The 15,802-nt window shown below is 46.2% G+C and overlaps 1 protein-coding gene across 1 annotated transcript in view; it reads right to left on the bottom strand.

Moving 5' to 3' along the window:
* Positions 1–9,278, bottom strand: part of LOC108298171 (liver carboxylesterase 1-like) — a 33,165-nt gene extending 23,887 nt beyond the window's left edge. The window contains exons 1-4 of the mRNA XM_037735682.1: positions 9,072–9,278; positions 5,071–5,275; positions 2,423–2,567; positions 268–401 (exon numbers count right to left, since the gene is read on the bottom strand). Coding sequence (XP_037591610.1) covers positions 268–401; positions 2,423–2,567; positions 5,071–5,275; positions 9,072–9,123 — 536 coding nt within the window. The 5' untranslated portion in view covers positions 9,124–9,278. The remainder of the gene's footprint in view (positions 1–267; positions 402–2,422; positions 2,568–5,070; positions 5,276–9,071) is intronic.
* Between the last annotated feature and the right edge of the window lie 6,524 nt (positions 9,279–15,802).

Genomic DNA, 15,802 nt, shown 5'->3' with positions numbered 1-15,802 from the left:
TGGGGGCTGGGTCTTGCAGGATGAAGAGGAGTTCATCAGGTAGAATAGGCATTCCAGGCAGAGGGAACAGCACATGCAAAAGCTCAGAGGCAAGTGGATGAGTGTGGCTGTGGAATGAGAGAGTAGGTAGTATCCACTTATGAAGGTGCTTTGATGCTTTGCTGAGGAACCCAGCTAAGGTCCCCTGAGGGCTGACATGACCAGAGCTGGGTCCTAGCTTCCTCATGGTGGGGGCCAAAGTGCAGGGAGGAGAGTCCAATTTCTTACCTGAAGAATCCCCAGATGCCAAGACGGTACTGAATCGTCACCACCACCACGTTTTCATAGGCAGCAAGGGGCAGCCCATCATAGGTTGATGCCCCATCCAGCAACAGCCCCCCTCCGTGGATCCACACCATCACCTGGGCAGGGGGGAAGCAACAGACCAGTTACAGGGCGCAGAGCCAGGGAGCACCCAGAGGGTGCCTTGTTTAGGTCACAACTGAAAGAGGATGTTACCCAAAGTTCGCCAGCGCCCAGCAAGTTTGCAAAAGGCAGTCTCTCTCCTCTATAATTCTCCAAACTGGGGCTCAAACCACCACCCCACTGTACACACCCTGGCTGCCCCTTCCTTTTACCCAGCCTCCAGTGCCACCTCCTCCAAAGGCTCTTCACACGGAGAACACCATCACGGGCACAGCAAAGGCTAAGGATGTTGTATTCTCCCCCTCACTTCTATCACCCTCAAGCCTGGACTGTTCATGCAGCTCAGCGTACCCATGGGGCAGCCCTCATAACTCAGCTTCATCTCAGTTAACTCACTCATGGTGAATTAAACTTTTCTGTGCATGAATGATTGTCTTGAGAAGCACACATGCCTGTGATGGTGTCTCTTCCTCAAATACCTCCTTTATGCCTCTGCATCCCCAAATTCTATCTACCCTGAAAATCCCACCCTAAAACGCACGCCCTCCAGGATGCCTTCAATCATTTGACTAGCACTATCTGAGATCTTACTATGCATCAGGAACTAAGTGAATACCCGAGGATGAGAGTGGATACAATTTCTAACACAAGGTTCTCTCATTTTAAAAGTCCACATATCAAGGAAGAAGAGTGGCTAAAATAATAATATTGTAGTAATATTATTAATAAAATATAAAAGAACTCATAACTATGTACCAGGTGCTGTTCTAAGCATGTGTAGTTCTAGAACCTGTGGCCATTCCTGGAGGTTCTCCCACCTCCAGGTTCCCAGAGCCCTGTTTCTCCCACACCTCTAATGCCTGCTGCCTCCTGGGGAGGGACTGAGCATGCATCCATCTTTGTGTGAAGGCTGACCCGAGGGCTGGCCTGCAATAACCTGCTGAAGGGAGAATATGACTCTACAGCCCAGATGGCAAGATCCTTGAAGGCAGGGGCTGCGTGGAGTGGGTTGATGTTCCTCTTTCCCCTAAAGCCCCGAGTCTAACTGTGTATATGGCGCACCAAGTACACAATAGATGAATGAATGAGTGAGTGAGTAACCCTTTCTCCCACTTCCTGTGTCTTACGAAGCACTTGTAGGGACAACTTCTAGTCCCACGTTCGCAGACCTGCTCTCTCACTCCTGGGCACCACGCCATGATGCCGCTGGATGCGACACCCTTTATTCCACCCTGGGGTGGCCTTCTTTGCCAGCAGACCTCCCTACCCTCCAACTTGCAGCTGGCAGCCTGCCCTATCTCTTGCCCTTTGTTTATTCGGGAAATGCTAACACATTGGGTTATCAGTCTTTGCCAAGACAATTAGGGAGGAAATTAGGTACAAGAAAATCCCAGATATTTGGCCAAAGGCAAAAGGAAGTGCTCCTGGGATTTTCCAGGCTCTGCCCCCAACACCCATACCCAGACAGTGAAAGTTACCCCAGATGGATGTGGGTGTGCTGCAGAAAGGCCATATACGAGCTCAATGCCCCACTCCAAGTCAAAAGCACTGGTTTGAAGATCAGAAGACTTGAGCAAAAACTACCCTACTGGCGACCTCTCCTTTCCTGTCTGGGCCTCAGTTTCTCTATCTGAAATGGAAGAGTTGGGGTGTTGGCTTTTCTCTAAGTCTCTTCCACCTCTAACATTATTGGACATCATGTCTTGCCCACTCTGGGTATCAGATTTTTAATCTAGTAACTAAAAGTAATCATTCTCATCCTTCATTAGCATAAGGGAACTTGGAACAATTAAGATGTGCATTAAAGATGTACAGCAGATTCCCCCAGAGGCCCTGTGTCACAAGGGGAAACTGAGGTGTGGAAAACCTGTGTTTCCCGTGGAGGCCCTGGGGTCCCTGAAACAATCCTGGCCTTTGCAGCCCCCTCCCCAAGCTGCCTTCACCCCCTTCTGGTGTGGCCCAGAAGATCCGGGGAACTGGAACTGACACGCCTCAACCAGGGGATCCCACGGCTTACCGGCAGCCTGCTTTCCTTGGCCAAGTCAGCAGGAGTGTAAATATTGAGGTAAAGACAGTCTTCAGAAAACTTGAGAGGAATATCCTCTTTTCGGTTGGTAAAGAGCTCAGAGAGAAACTGCCCTGCCGTGGGATCTTGGGAGCACCTGGGTAGGGGAAAAGAAGAACCCCTGAAGTTCAGTGGATCTAAGCCAGCTGTCTTCTGGTGCAGCACCAAGGACTTGGAGGTTTAAGCCTGAAAATGACTTGATATTTACAAACTGAATATATTGGAATGGGTAGGAGGCTATCAGAGCCTTCAGGTAGTGGGGCTAGGACTCATTAAAGTCTCCTGAGACCAAGCAGAGTGAGAAGGGCTTCACTCCCCTTCCCATTCTGGAGCCTTTGGGACTCCCAGCACCAAGAAAAGGCAACAAACAATACACTGATCTTCCCTAGGAGGTGACATTTCCCGCAATAGCTCAGGGGTGAAATCTTTGTGGGACAACATCAGGAAAACTGTGCTCTAATCTTCTCTCTGCTATGCATTTACGAGGTGATTTTGGGTGAATTCCTTTCACATTCTGGGTCCCAATCTGCCAGGTCTAAGTGAGGGGAGTATTTCTACATGGGTCTTGCAGCCCTCACATACCAAGATTTGACTATCAACCCATCCCAGGCAAGGGCTGAAAGGGCTCAAAGATCGAACATAGATGAACATGTGCAATAGTTACTGAGTCCTCCCAGTGCGCCAGGCACTGTTTTAAGTACTCTTTGTGTATTAACTCATCTAAGCCTCAGATCAGTCCCATTACATAGGTTCTATTATCTCCATGTTATAGATGAGAAAACAAGCCCAGAGAGGCTGGAGAACCTGACGTACATCACATAGCCAGGAAGATCCATGCCACGTGGTGCTTATACACAAGTATATTATAAGCAACAGCCCCAGATCTCAATGTAGCAGGAGGCAGGCATCACTGCCCCCACTATGTACATGAGGAAACTGAGGCACTCAGGCTCCAGGATGACAGCTGTCAAGTGACAGAATTGGGGCCAGTAAAGATGACTTCTTGATTCTCATCCTGGGAAATTTCCCCACGTATCACCAAGAGCAAGGGGCATGATAATGAATAAAAAAGACATTCTAATGTGAAGAAAGGGAAAAAGAACTCAACCTCACTGGTCTTCAGATAAATGCAGACTAAAGAGGAAAATAATATAGCTATTATTGTTGTTGTTTTGCCTACCCAATAACCAAAAACATTTTTAAATTACCCCAGTCATTGACAACAGTCTGCTGAATGGAGGTTTTCATCCATCAATGGCAGGAGTGTAGCTGGAATATTTTGGCAGAGAAATTTAACAAAAGACATATATTATTTGACTGAGAAATGTCATTTCTGGACACTTATCCTAAAATATTTATGAATGTACATAAAGATTTCACTACAAAATATTATCACCGTGCTCTCTATAATATCAAAAACATCATATGTAACTTAATGACCCCAAATAAAACCTTGGGGAAACTAATTATGGTTCAATACCAAATGTAATGCAGGTGCTGATATATGCTGTGCTATTAAATGGTATAAAATGATGCTCATGACATACTTATAAATGAGCAAAGCAGGCATCCAAATTATCTGAATGTAGCTTCCTGTTTTAAAGGAAGAAAAGATAGCAATAGGCAAAAAAAAAAACAACAAAAAAAACAAAACAAAAAAAACCTGGAATACAAACAAAATATTAGATGATAATACTTTATGACCTAAAATATCCACTATGAATCTATCAAGCTATTTTCTGTGGGTGGTGGGATATTTTATGTGATTTCAATTTTCTTACTTTTCCTTCTCTGTATTTCCTAAATATTCTGTAATAAGTATATATTACATTTGCAGTCAAAAAATAAAAACAGTAAACATTATTTGAAAAAAAAGGCGAGCCAGAGGTGGGCTGCTGGAAACCCCCCAAGTACCTGGCTGCAGAGATGAATGGGGTCTGGTTTGATGCCTATAGGGGTCCTTGGTACACTGCGGAGTGGTGGCGAGGCCAATCAGAACCTTTGGGTTTTTCTTCCCAGCTTGGCCAGGGTGACTGCACACACCTGCCATTGTTCTCCTCAGGAACAGGGAGCTGGGCACACCTGAGAGTTGAGCACTTGCTGAGTGGACACCTCAGTACACTTCCCACCCACACACCTCCTGACTCATCCCTCTCCCCAGCTATGCCAAAGTTCAAGACAGGGAAATTCATGGAATCCTTACTTCTGATCTCCCTCACCTGCTCAACTGTTTCCTTGTTTCCAAGGCACTTGTCCTGTTCTAAAATATCACATCATCCATGGAGTAATTTGCGTGTTGTTTCTTACCTGTCTCCCCCTGCTAGAATGTACACTCCATGAACCTAGGGTCTCTTTGCTTTGTTCCCTAATAGATCCCAAGAATCCAGAACATGCCCAGCACACAGTAGGTGCTCAATAAACATGTGTTAAATAATGGACTCTAGAAAGCTGTGAGAGTTCTGGAATGTTCTTAAGGATCTACAATGATCTCAGGATTCCAGAGCAAAGTATCAGCCCATCGGGGGACTGCCTTGACTCCTTCCTATATCACGCTGAGGCGAACATCCCGCTGAAATGTGCCAAATCCACCCCTGGCTTACATAGGAGGGTAAGAGGTGGCATTCTTCACGAAGCTCCACGGCTCTGCAGGTTGTGGTGGAGTAAACCTCAGGGGTCCAAGAGGAGGCTTGGCAAAAGGGATTCCCAGGAAAACGGCCACAGGCTGTGCAAATCCTTGCAAGCTGATGAACTTCCCCAGGACTTTACCATGCATGGTGTCCACCACAGGTGGCGAGGACTGGTGCCCTGCTGGATATGGAGAAGAAATCAGAATGCATCAGAGGTGAAAGGCTGGACAAGGTTCCAGGTGGGGTCTGCCACTTTCTAGGTGTGTGACCTTGAATAAGTCACCTAAACCCTCTAGGCCTCAGTTTCTCCTGATGTAAAATAGGGATGAGGATCACTGTCCTTCCTAACTCATTGAGCTGGTTTAAGGAGCAAATTAGAATTGGAGGCATGAAAACATCCAGCCAAAAATCAATGCAAGAAGGAGAGCTACTAGGAAAGAATAAGACATTTAGCTTCCACCTTAGAAGCTTCTGGAAACATTTATCCCTTAGAATCCTGGCACTGAGCCGCGAGCTGGCTGAGAGGATGAACAAGAGTTGCCTTGTACTCTCAGAAGCACTGACTTTGATAGGGAAGTGTCACATATACACCTGACCCTGCAGCTGGAAGGAAGTGGCTGTGTCCTGGAAGAGGTATCCGTAAGGCAGTCCAGGAACTAGAAGAGGGGTAAGGCCTTCTGATTGAAAGCATCATGGAGAAGCTGGAACTTGCAGTAGGGAAGGATTGAATAAGGGGAGATGAGAAGCAGGGAGTGGTACAGAGCAGAGAGAAGGAAGGGAATGTGCTGAGGCTCAGAGGCAGCAGAATGCAGAGCTTGCCTGGAGGAGGGGGCGTGGCCCAAGTGCAACAGGTGGACTCTTCGGGGAGTGGTAAATAATCCTAGAATGAGAGAGTGCATGTCAGAGAGGGCCTAGAATGCCAGGTGAAGTGCTTGACTTTTGTTTAGTGGACAAATAAACAGCAGGAACTGTTCTGGATAAAGAAAATGATTAGGTCGAGGAAGATTCTTCTGGTGACCCTGGGCAGGTCTGATCCATTCTTGCAGCGCAGACAATGCTTCCTCATTGAGCTGAAATTCATTTCTAAAAGCCTATGCATCAGTCCTGGTTCTACCTGCCATGGGACTGTGGTGGCCTGATCTGATCTTTGGCCTGTGGCCTTTCAGACACTTGATTGTGCTGCCCACCCCTCAGGTCCTATCTGGCTCCAGAGAACTCAATTTTTCTAAGCTTCCCTCCTAGGAAATAATTTCCAGCTTCTTGTCCTCCCAGCTGCTCTGTTTTGGATGCAGACAAGACGTCAACACCTCCCTTAAAGTGTGACGCTAGAATAAGACAGAGCAATTCAGATTTGGATCTACAGGGGAATATCCAATCACAGTGGACACTCCTTATGCAAAGCCCAGTTACACAACAGCATCCATGTTTCATTAACAGCCAACCCCATACTGAGGAATATTCAGCTTGTTTTTTTTTTTTTATTGTTGTTGCTAATTACAAATGACGCTAAGATGAAGTCCCTTAGAAAGATGTTTAACAACATAACAACATAGCAATTACCAGGACCCATTAGGTAAGTGGTGTAATGTCAGCACTTCAGGAAGTTAAGGAGGGCAGATCACTTGAGGTCAGGAGTGTGAGACCAGCCTGGCCAACATGGCAAAACCTCGTCTCTACTAAAACTATGAAAATAGTTGGATGTGGTGGCATGTGCCTGTAATCTTGGCTACTCAGGAGGCTAAGGCAGGAGAATAGCTTCAATCTAGGAGGCAGAGGTTGCAGTGAGCCGAGATAGCATCACTGCATTCCAGCCTGGGTGAAAGAGTGAGACTCCATCTAAAAAAAAAAAAAAAAGAAAAATAGAAAAGAAAAGAAAGAATTGGTCCCTGACCAGTTTAGGGGAACATGGAAGGTAATGAAGACCAAAGAGCTTCCTTGTGATGCTGGGTCCCTGTTTTCACAGGCTTGGTGGAGATGTCAGTGGAATATCCTGGCAAGATGGCACTATAGGACGAGCACACTTCAATACTGGAAGGAAGCCTGGCAAGGGAGCAGGGGAGAATCTTCTCCTAGATGGTGAGGGTGCACACCATGAATGTGTGTAGCTTCATTGAAGATGCCAGTGTGAGAGGAAAGGGAAAAAACAAAAGTTCAAACAGAGGGACCACTACAACTGAGGCAGAAGAGCCATTAGAGTTTTGGGGGAGAGAACCTCCCGGTGTCCTGGAAGCCCAGGGAGGAAGAGGGCGAGGCGCCGGCTATGAGTGCTGAGGGCTTCAGAGAGGAGAAGGGACAAGGCTGAGCGGAAACCACTGGGCTGGCCTTTCTCAGCTCAGGATTCCCTTCAACAAGGTGATGTAGATGGCAGCCAGATTGCCAAGGGTGAAAAAGTGGGTGAATGGGGGGAGGCAGAAACAAGAGTGGGAACCAGAGCAGTTGCCACTGATGTGATATGAAACACAAACCGTGTGGGCACCTACTCCGTGCCAGGCATGCATTCCAGTTTGTTTAAATGCATCTTCAAAAAAAGCCTTGCTGGGTAGGCATCAATATTCCCATTTTACAGAGGAGGAAATTGAGGAAGTGGAAGCAGCCGATATGGATTTCCTAAGGAAGGAAATGGATGGCATGGCCAGGAGTAACCAGAGGTAAAGGAATATTCAGCTCCAAACAGGGTTCCTCTCTTCCTCTGCTGTTACACACAGTTCAGGGCTCTCCCAGTGTCAGGCTGCCAGAAGGAGGACAGGGTGCAGGCCGGGCCTGGGCTGTCAGGATTGCGACCCAGAGACAGGCCCAGGCATGATTTCCCGGTTGACCTTGGGCAAGTACATTTCCCTGTGTGAGTCTCAGTTTCTCCGTCTATAAAATGGCCCTGGGGGTATTAAGAGGCCCCTCCCTGCACCCCTGAATGTACCATGTGTTTTGCTTTCTGTATTCGGACATCTGAGGCCTTGCTGACCTTGGAGAAACTCTCCTTCCCAGGGTCCCGCCAACCCAGAACCCACACCCCAACCACCTCTTTGATCCAGTTGCCGCGCCCTGGCCACTACCCACCTGCCCTAATCACGCCAGGGCCAGGTCCCAGACAACTAGGTACAGCCCCTGTGCCCCAGAGCCCCCTGAGTTATCCCAACTCACCAATCCTCAGCCTGCCTGCCTGCCTTGCCTCTTCTTTCTAATGGAAGCCACAGTAAAAGCCTCTTGGGCTCAGATCTGCCCCCGCCCCCTCCCCCTGCTCTGCTGCCTTGTGCCCCATCCCCCACCTCACTGGTGTCCCCTTCTGTTGGAAACATTCGAAAGAAACTGTCTTTTTAATGGCAAGAGGTCCTGATATAGCGGCCTGACCACAGCTCATATTTTGTATTCATACACTACTTTTTTTTTAACAACGCCTTTATTTGTCCACTCCCTTTTCTGTGCTTTCTCCACACCAGGAGCTGTCCAGAGCGCTTTAGAAACAACGACCCATTCCTCCTCACCAGAGTCCAGTGAGGTAGGTAGCACTGCCACCTCTACTTCAGAGAGGGGCAACCCAAGCACGGAAACACTCAGTCCCTTGCCTAAGGACACACATCGAGGAAGCGCCCAGCCGGGACTCAAACCCATGCACTCTGGCTCAGGGCTTCGATGCTCTTGATATTCTGTTAAGCTGCTCTCTGTGATCCGGCCATGACTGACTCCTTTGGGGACAGTAAACTGAACTGCCTAAATTCCTCGTGTGTGTGATGTGAGGTTGGCCGGCAGCCGGACTGCGTGGGGCGACCAGTGCAGGGCGGCCTCAGGGTGTCCATCCTCCCTGCGTCTCCGCGCGGGCCGGGGCTGCCCGGGCTCAGCTGCTCCAAGTTCAAGTCCAAGTCCGGAGGGCGCGCACCCCGCGGAGCCGGACCTGTTGTGCCTATGCATCTAAGCCCATGTACGCCCAGAACAAGGATTCCCAAACGTGCCCCGCACGTTTCTATTTCAGAAGGACCTACCCCAAGTCGTGGAACCGGCGAGGGTGGCCAGGAAAAGAGCACGGAGCCACATCCTGAAAGGGCGACAGCTCCCGGGGTCTGCGAGGTCTCCGTGCAACTCAGAGGGACTGCGCTGTTCAGCCCCAGAGGGCAGGCCTGCCCTGCGCTGCCCATTTCCTCATTGTCAAATATCAGAAACACCCTCCTTTTCCCCAGATCTCCCTGGGCTTCTATTGGGACCTCCAAACCACGCCCACCCACAGTCTACCCTCTTTTATCAAAGCAGGCTGGACTATGCTCTCAGATTACAGAGAGCTACAAACTCGCCCTGCTTGTTACGTCAGGGCTTCTCCCTTGCAGGACTCTAACTTCTGTGCGCTGTGACGGCCCCCAAAGGCTGTGCTAGCAGGCAGATGTTTTAGGCAAAGAGAAGCTTTGGTCTGAGGTCCTAAGAAAAAGCTTGAAAGTTTTAGAGCTACTCACAGCCCCGCAGCTCAGCTGGGTAACTTAGCACACATCTCAGCTCCCAGGGCTTGTGTTTTACAACGTTCCAGGCTCTCCCGTTTGGAAGCAATCTTAAATTTCATCCACTCCGCTTTCTGAGGCCTGAAATAGCTTCACAACGCCTTGCCAGCTGACCTGGCCTCCTGCCGCACACCTCCAGTGTCAGAGAACTCACTGCTTTCCAAAGCAGGGATTTTTAGACAAAATGTAAAAATGAATTCCATCTCTCCAAAGCCCCTGGCTGTAATCATCCATCCATCCATGTACCCATCCATTCTGTGAACATTTATCAAAACGCCTGGCACCTGGCCACATATAATGGATACAAAGGCCAATTCAAGACACGGTTCAGCTTCTCAAGGGGTCACCATTGGTAAACAAGACAGATGGCGGGGAGGAGCAGCAGAGGCGAGGCCAAAGCAATGTGAAATCACCAAATCAGGAGGATACAGAGTGCTCTGGGCCCACCTGGAAAGCTGTCATTTACAAGCTGCTGGGGACACGAGGAAGTCACTTAAAGACTCTTTCATGGGATCATTAAATGTCCAACAATAGGGAATTCACTAAACACACTCTGGTTCAGCTGGCTAAGGAAATATGATGTATTCACTCAAAATATAGTATGTGCACATCTATTTGTTAACAATGAAGACAGTCAGAATCTGTTGTGAAAGGAGAAAATAACAGGTTATAAGCTATTGTGCCGGGTAGGCAGTTCCTCAAAAAGTTCAACATAAAGTTTCCATATGACTCAGCAATTCCTCTTTTAGGTGTCTACCCAAGAGAACTGAAAGCAGGTTTGTACAAAAACTTGTACACAAAGAGCAATGTGTACCAGAACGTGGACAGGACCCACATGTCCATGACCTGATGAATGTGTAAATAGTGTTGTCTATGCGTGCAGAGGCATATCATCCAGCCATAAGAACAACATACTACAACATGGATGAAGCTGGAAAATATCATGGTAAAGGAAAGAAGCCAGGCACAAAAAGGACACATGTGTATGATCCTTTTTGTATGTAATTTCCAGAATAGTCAAATCCACGGAGACAGAAAGTGATTGCCAGGGCCTTTGGAAGGGGAAAGAGAGGGGAATGAGGAGTGACTGTTAATGAGCATGAGGTTTACCTTGGGGGTGGTAAAAATATTCTGGGATTAAATAATGATGACGTTAGCACAACTTTAGGAATATACTAAAAACTACCAGATTGTATGCTTTAAAAAGGTGAACTTTATGGTATGTGACTAATATTTCAATAAAATAATGAGTTTTTTTGAAAATCTAGATAGGTATAATATGGTCCCATTTTACTAGTGACATATGTCTTTATTTGCATAGGAAAATACTGGAAGACTATACATCTAATTAGCATTACAACAGCAATTTCCTGGCTGCAATCTTGTCAGCGTTTTTACTTATTTGTATTTTCCACTTTTATTTCTTCAAACATTCGATAAATATTTACTGAGACCTTACTGTGTGGCAAACACTGTGCTGAGAGTTTTGTATGCAGGATCTCAGTTGTCAAAATAAGCCCGTGAGATTAATGCTATCTCACCATCTTAAATTCATTTCTGTTGTGTAAGCCACCCAGTCTGTGACATTTTGTTCTGGCAGCCTAAGTAGACTAATACATAGGCTCAATCCAAGTCCACTTTTCATTCCCAACAGAATCTAAGGCCCAGAGAGGGGGAGGGACTGCCTAAGGTCACACCACAGCTGAATGGCAAAGTCAGGACCAGAACTCAAGTCTTCTGACTTTCCAGCATAGTGTGACTGGCAGCCGTTTCTGTTGCTTTAATACATCAGGGAGATGTTCTAATTGGTAGCCTTATCTAAGGCAAGTTGGCTTGTCAGTTCCCTGACCCAGGCTGAGAATGGTAGGGCTGAAGTGTTACAGATGGCCGGGGAGGCTGGACACAGTGGCAACCCCCACCCCCTCTGTAATCCCAGCACTTTGGGCGGCCAAGTTGGGAGAATTGCTTGAGAGAGGAGTTCTAGTAAGACCCCATCTGAAGAAGAGGAAAAGGAAGAGAAAGAAAAAGAAGAAGAAGGAGGAGGAAGAGAAGGAGGAAAAAAGAGAAGGAGGAGGAGGAGAGGAAGAAAATGAAGAAGAAGGAGGAGGAGGAGATGGAGAAGGAAAAAGAAAGAAGGAAGAAAAAGAAAGAAAGAGAGAAAGAAGAAGGAAGGAAGGGAGGGAGGGAGGGAGGGGAGCCAAGTACCTGGGGAGCCATGTTGTATTTTCCCAGTCACTTGGCAAGCCTGCCCTTGTCCAGGCCAGATCATGAGTGGCATCAGGAAAAGTTTGGGCAACCAGTAGCCATAAAGCATATGACAGTTCCAGAGCTGCTAATGGGTTCTTGCCCAAGGCCATGGGTTGTAGTTGAAGTGAATCTTCTGGAACCCCAAATTCGAAAAGAGATGCTCATTAGCACTCATTCTAGCCACGTGCAGGCTGATGAGGGGCATTCTGTGTTGGGAATGAGGATGCTGTGACAGCATGAGAATCCGTTTCCAGAGCTATTTGATTCTACAAAGGTTGACCTGAACTTTAAGATTCCTCCCTTACTTTTACTCAGGACAGAAACCTGGTTGATAAACACCACGCTAATGAAAAGCATTCCTATCTCTATCCACAAGAGACCATCTGGGTGGTCCTTCTAAGTAGAAAGCAAAGTTAGTGCCACTCACTCAGCACAGCACACACCCACATGCCTGTTAACCACCCTGCCTTTTGCCCTAGCCAGCTGGCCTTTGCAACCTGGATAACAGCCCTGGCTCTTGGCCTATGAAAACTTTATGGTGCTGTGTTTGTGAAATAAAAAAGGTAAGGATTAATTCTTCTCCTAATCCGCTAGTCAGTCACATGGCCGCTTGTGACACTAGCCAATTCTGCAAACAGAGAATTATTTTGGCCACTCCTAGGTTTTGCCTGGGTCTGGCTAAAGCCTCTAAAGCCCATGTTTGATTCATCATGACCTTGCAGATTGTGATGGGTGAGGCTGAAGCCTACCAAGCCTCACAATATATCTCATTTTTGCTTAATAAATATAATTCCCCTGCATGACTTCAGCTGTAAGCAATACATCTGTTATTTAAGTGGCAGTTGGTTGGAGTTATTGTTTTTCCCCGGGGAATGTCGTCTGTTTTCCCATGTGGAACTCTGTGATGTGAAAAGTAAAATCCTAGGAACTGGCCTTAATTTCTAAGCAGTTGGGTAAGATTGTGAGAGTGGGCATATCTGGGGGCTTCAAATGAATCCCCCAAACCTTTCCACCTCCATCAGTTTACTCAGCAGATATATGGAAAGCACGTATTAGAGCCAGCATTGGGCCGCAGCAAGCCCACGTCCTACTGGGACCCTCACTCAGCTTTGTCTGTGAACCATGGGATTGATCGGGTATAGATTTTGTGATGGAAAACTCTGAACTGGGAGACAGAAGCCTGAGAATCCACTGAGTGACATTTGGGGATTCTTTGTGGAAAGACGGGGGTGGCTCTGGGGGAAGGTCTCTCCCAGGCACCCTTCACCATGGCTCTGCACTCTATGAATCCAGGATTCTATGACATTCTCCTCTGCAGCCTAGAGATATGCAGTGTTTCTGGAACCTCAGTTATTCTCATACTAATATCATGGTTTTTGCCTTATCAGCATATCATCTGTATTTCTATGGGCAATTTTCTTTAAATGAAGTAACTCTTTTTACTTCAACATGCTCACTCCAAAAGGAGACTTTATACCATTTCCATAAGTGCAAGACCAGTATACCCTTCCATGAATTAGAGGAATGCATGGAAAATGTGCGACTGCGTTTTTTAAAATTAAAATGATGGTAAAAGTACATAGAAGAATGCCAGTAAAAACACTGCTAGTTTACAAAAGTGTATAACTGAAAAAAAAAAAAGCCCTCAATGGGAAAAGTGAACCATTGAAGGCCAGTTAGTTACATGAAAGCAGGGACAGCCTTGATCACCATCATGACCACCAGGTAGGTGACAAGGCATTGGCTTTGGCAAGGGTCGTTGTCACCAAAGTCATTTCCTTGAGCCTCAGGGAATGTCTCCATGTTATCATTCAGTTCATTTGGCAGGAATTGTATTATGTTTACACCTTCCCAGGCTTATGATGCTGGGTTATTGCTAGGGGGTCAGACTCCCTGGGGTCAATCAGGTCCTAGGACTGACTGGTCAGAGCATCTGGAGGAAATTCTGGCCTGCCGGTGGATTGTAGAGGAGAGAGCTGGCCACTCCTAGGTTTCGCCTGGGTCCGGCTGAAGCCTCTGAAGCCCATTTCTGGTTCATGATGATCTTGCAGATTGTGATGGGTGAGGCTATGGGCATAACTAGTCACCATCAATGGCTCAAACAACTGGAAATCAGGCCATGTACATTCATCAGGCAATCACCCTATGACTGCTAAGCAAGAATTGTTAGTGAGATTAGGGTAAATTAGAGTAGCAAACAGACTCAGAATTTCAGTGGCTTATTTTTCGCTTAGGTAAAGGACTAGAGTGTTGTTCAGGTCAAGGTGGCTGTCTTCCATATGGTGACTCAGAAATCTAAACTAGGGTGTCGGCAAACTTTCTCTATAAAGGGCCAGATAGTAAATACTTTGGACTTTGCAAGCCATGGGCTGTCTGTGGCAACTGCTGTGGTCGTAAAGGCAGCCTGTAAATAATATCTATGCAAATGAGCATGGCTGTGCTTCAGTAAAACTTTATTTTTAAAAAGACGGTGGGTCAGATTTGGCCCTTAGGCTGTAGTTTACTCGCTCCTGATCTAGACTATGGTTGCTTTGCAATCCTTAACTCATGGTTTCTAAAATTGCCATAGGTGTCAATTCCCTGTCACCTGGAAGAGGAAGGAGCAGAAGTGTGGCCGTGGTGCATTTTAGGGGCCAGGTCTGGCTGGGGCACTCTTCGCTCCTACTCAGAGTCCATTGGTGAGAACTTATTCACATGATCAATCTAATTGCCACCAAGGCTGGAAAATGTAATCTGGCCGTGTACCAAGGAAGGTGGGACAGAGCTTCACAGACTGCCAGCAATCCTTGCCACAGGTAACATCCATTAAACCGTGGACTTGATAGTAAGTTTTTTTTTTTCCTAATACCACAAAAATACAAATACACAACCATTATGTAAGTGCTTTATAGTTTGTATGCCATCTAAAATGATCTGGCCTAACTCCAAAAATAAGTGCACTACACTCTGACAAACAGTAAGTTTTTGTATTTTTTTGATTCAAATCACAAAAGCCTGATTATAAACCCAGATCCTACTCATTAGAGCTACCCTATTAAGCCTTCCTTTAGCCTGTTAAGAATAAAACAGGGAAAAAGATGATTCAGAAAGTAATGTAAAAATTTAGACTCAGAAAAGTTAAGATTGAATGATAATCTGGAAAGAGCCTTGTAAATTCAAACTATAGATGATATTATAAACATCCAGGTGAATAGAGTAGTCTCCATAGAGAGGCATGTTCTGTGCGTTTTCTTGCTCTGAGGACTATCAATGTTTATATATGTTAATACCCAAAACTGTGATGTCTCTTGATGGTACTGGTTATTGAGAGATGGGCAAAATTCGGTGAGGCAGAGAAGAAATTAGCATTGGTACAGGGGCTTCTTGGGGAGGGCAGTTGGACTGGAAGGGTGAATGGAGGACAGAGAGCCCTCACCAGGAAATGAGTCAGCTGGCACCTTGATCTGGAACTTCTAGCCTCGAGAACTATACAAACGCGAATTTCAGCTGATTAAGCTGTGATGACCATTTTGGGTAGATAGGCAATGAGGGGACAGGGAACTGGAATTGAGCTCCATATGGCTCCATATGCTGCTAATATTGTGTCTTGATCTGGGTCCTAATTACACAGTCAACTATAGTGAAATTATCAAGTCATAAGATATACATTGCATGTGTGTATTTGTGTGTATGTATGTATGTATACATATATATTTTCTTATATGTATGTTTTATTCAATTAAAAAACTTAAATGTTTATACCAGGCCTTAATAACTTATTATCTAATACAGGAGACAAGATTGATACAGATAAAATTACTGGTGATCATATAAATTATAGTTACAGGACAGAATATAAATGATCAAATGCAGCAATGATTTTAATCAGGACTTTATCACATGTACTAAGAGAAATTCAAATGAAACTTACTTGAAGCATATATTCAATAAATGTGGTCTCACATGTGAAAAGTTCAGGAGGTAAATAGAGCTTGAAATAC

Source organism: Cebus imitator, unplaced genomic scaffold (assembly GCF_001604975.1).
Source record: "Cebus imitator isolate Cc_AM_T3 unplaced genomic scaffold, Cebus_imitator-1.0 Scaffold905, whole genome shotgun sequence".
In the NCBI taxonomy this organism is placed as follows: Eukaryota; Metazoa; Chordata; class Mammalia; order Primates; family Cebidae; genus Cebus; species Cebus imitator.
This window is presented reverse-complemented; position numbering and strand designations above follow the sequence as displayed.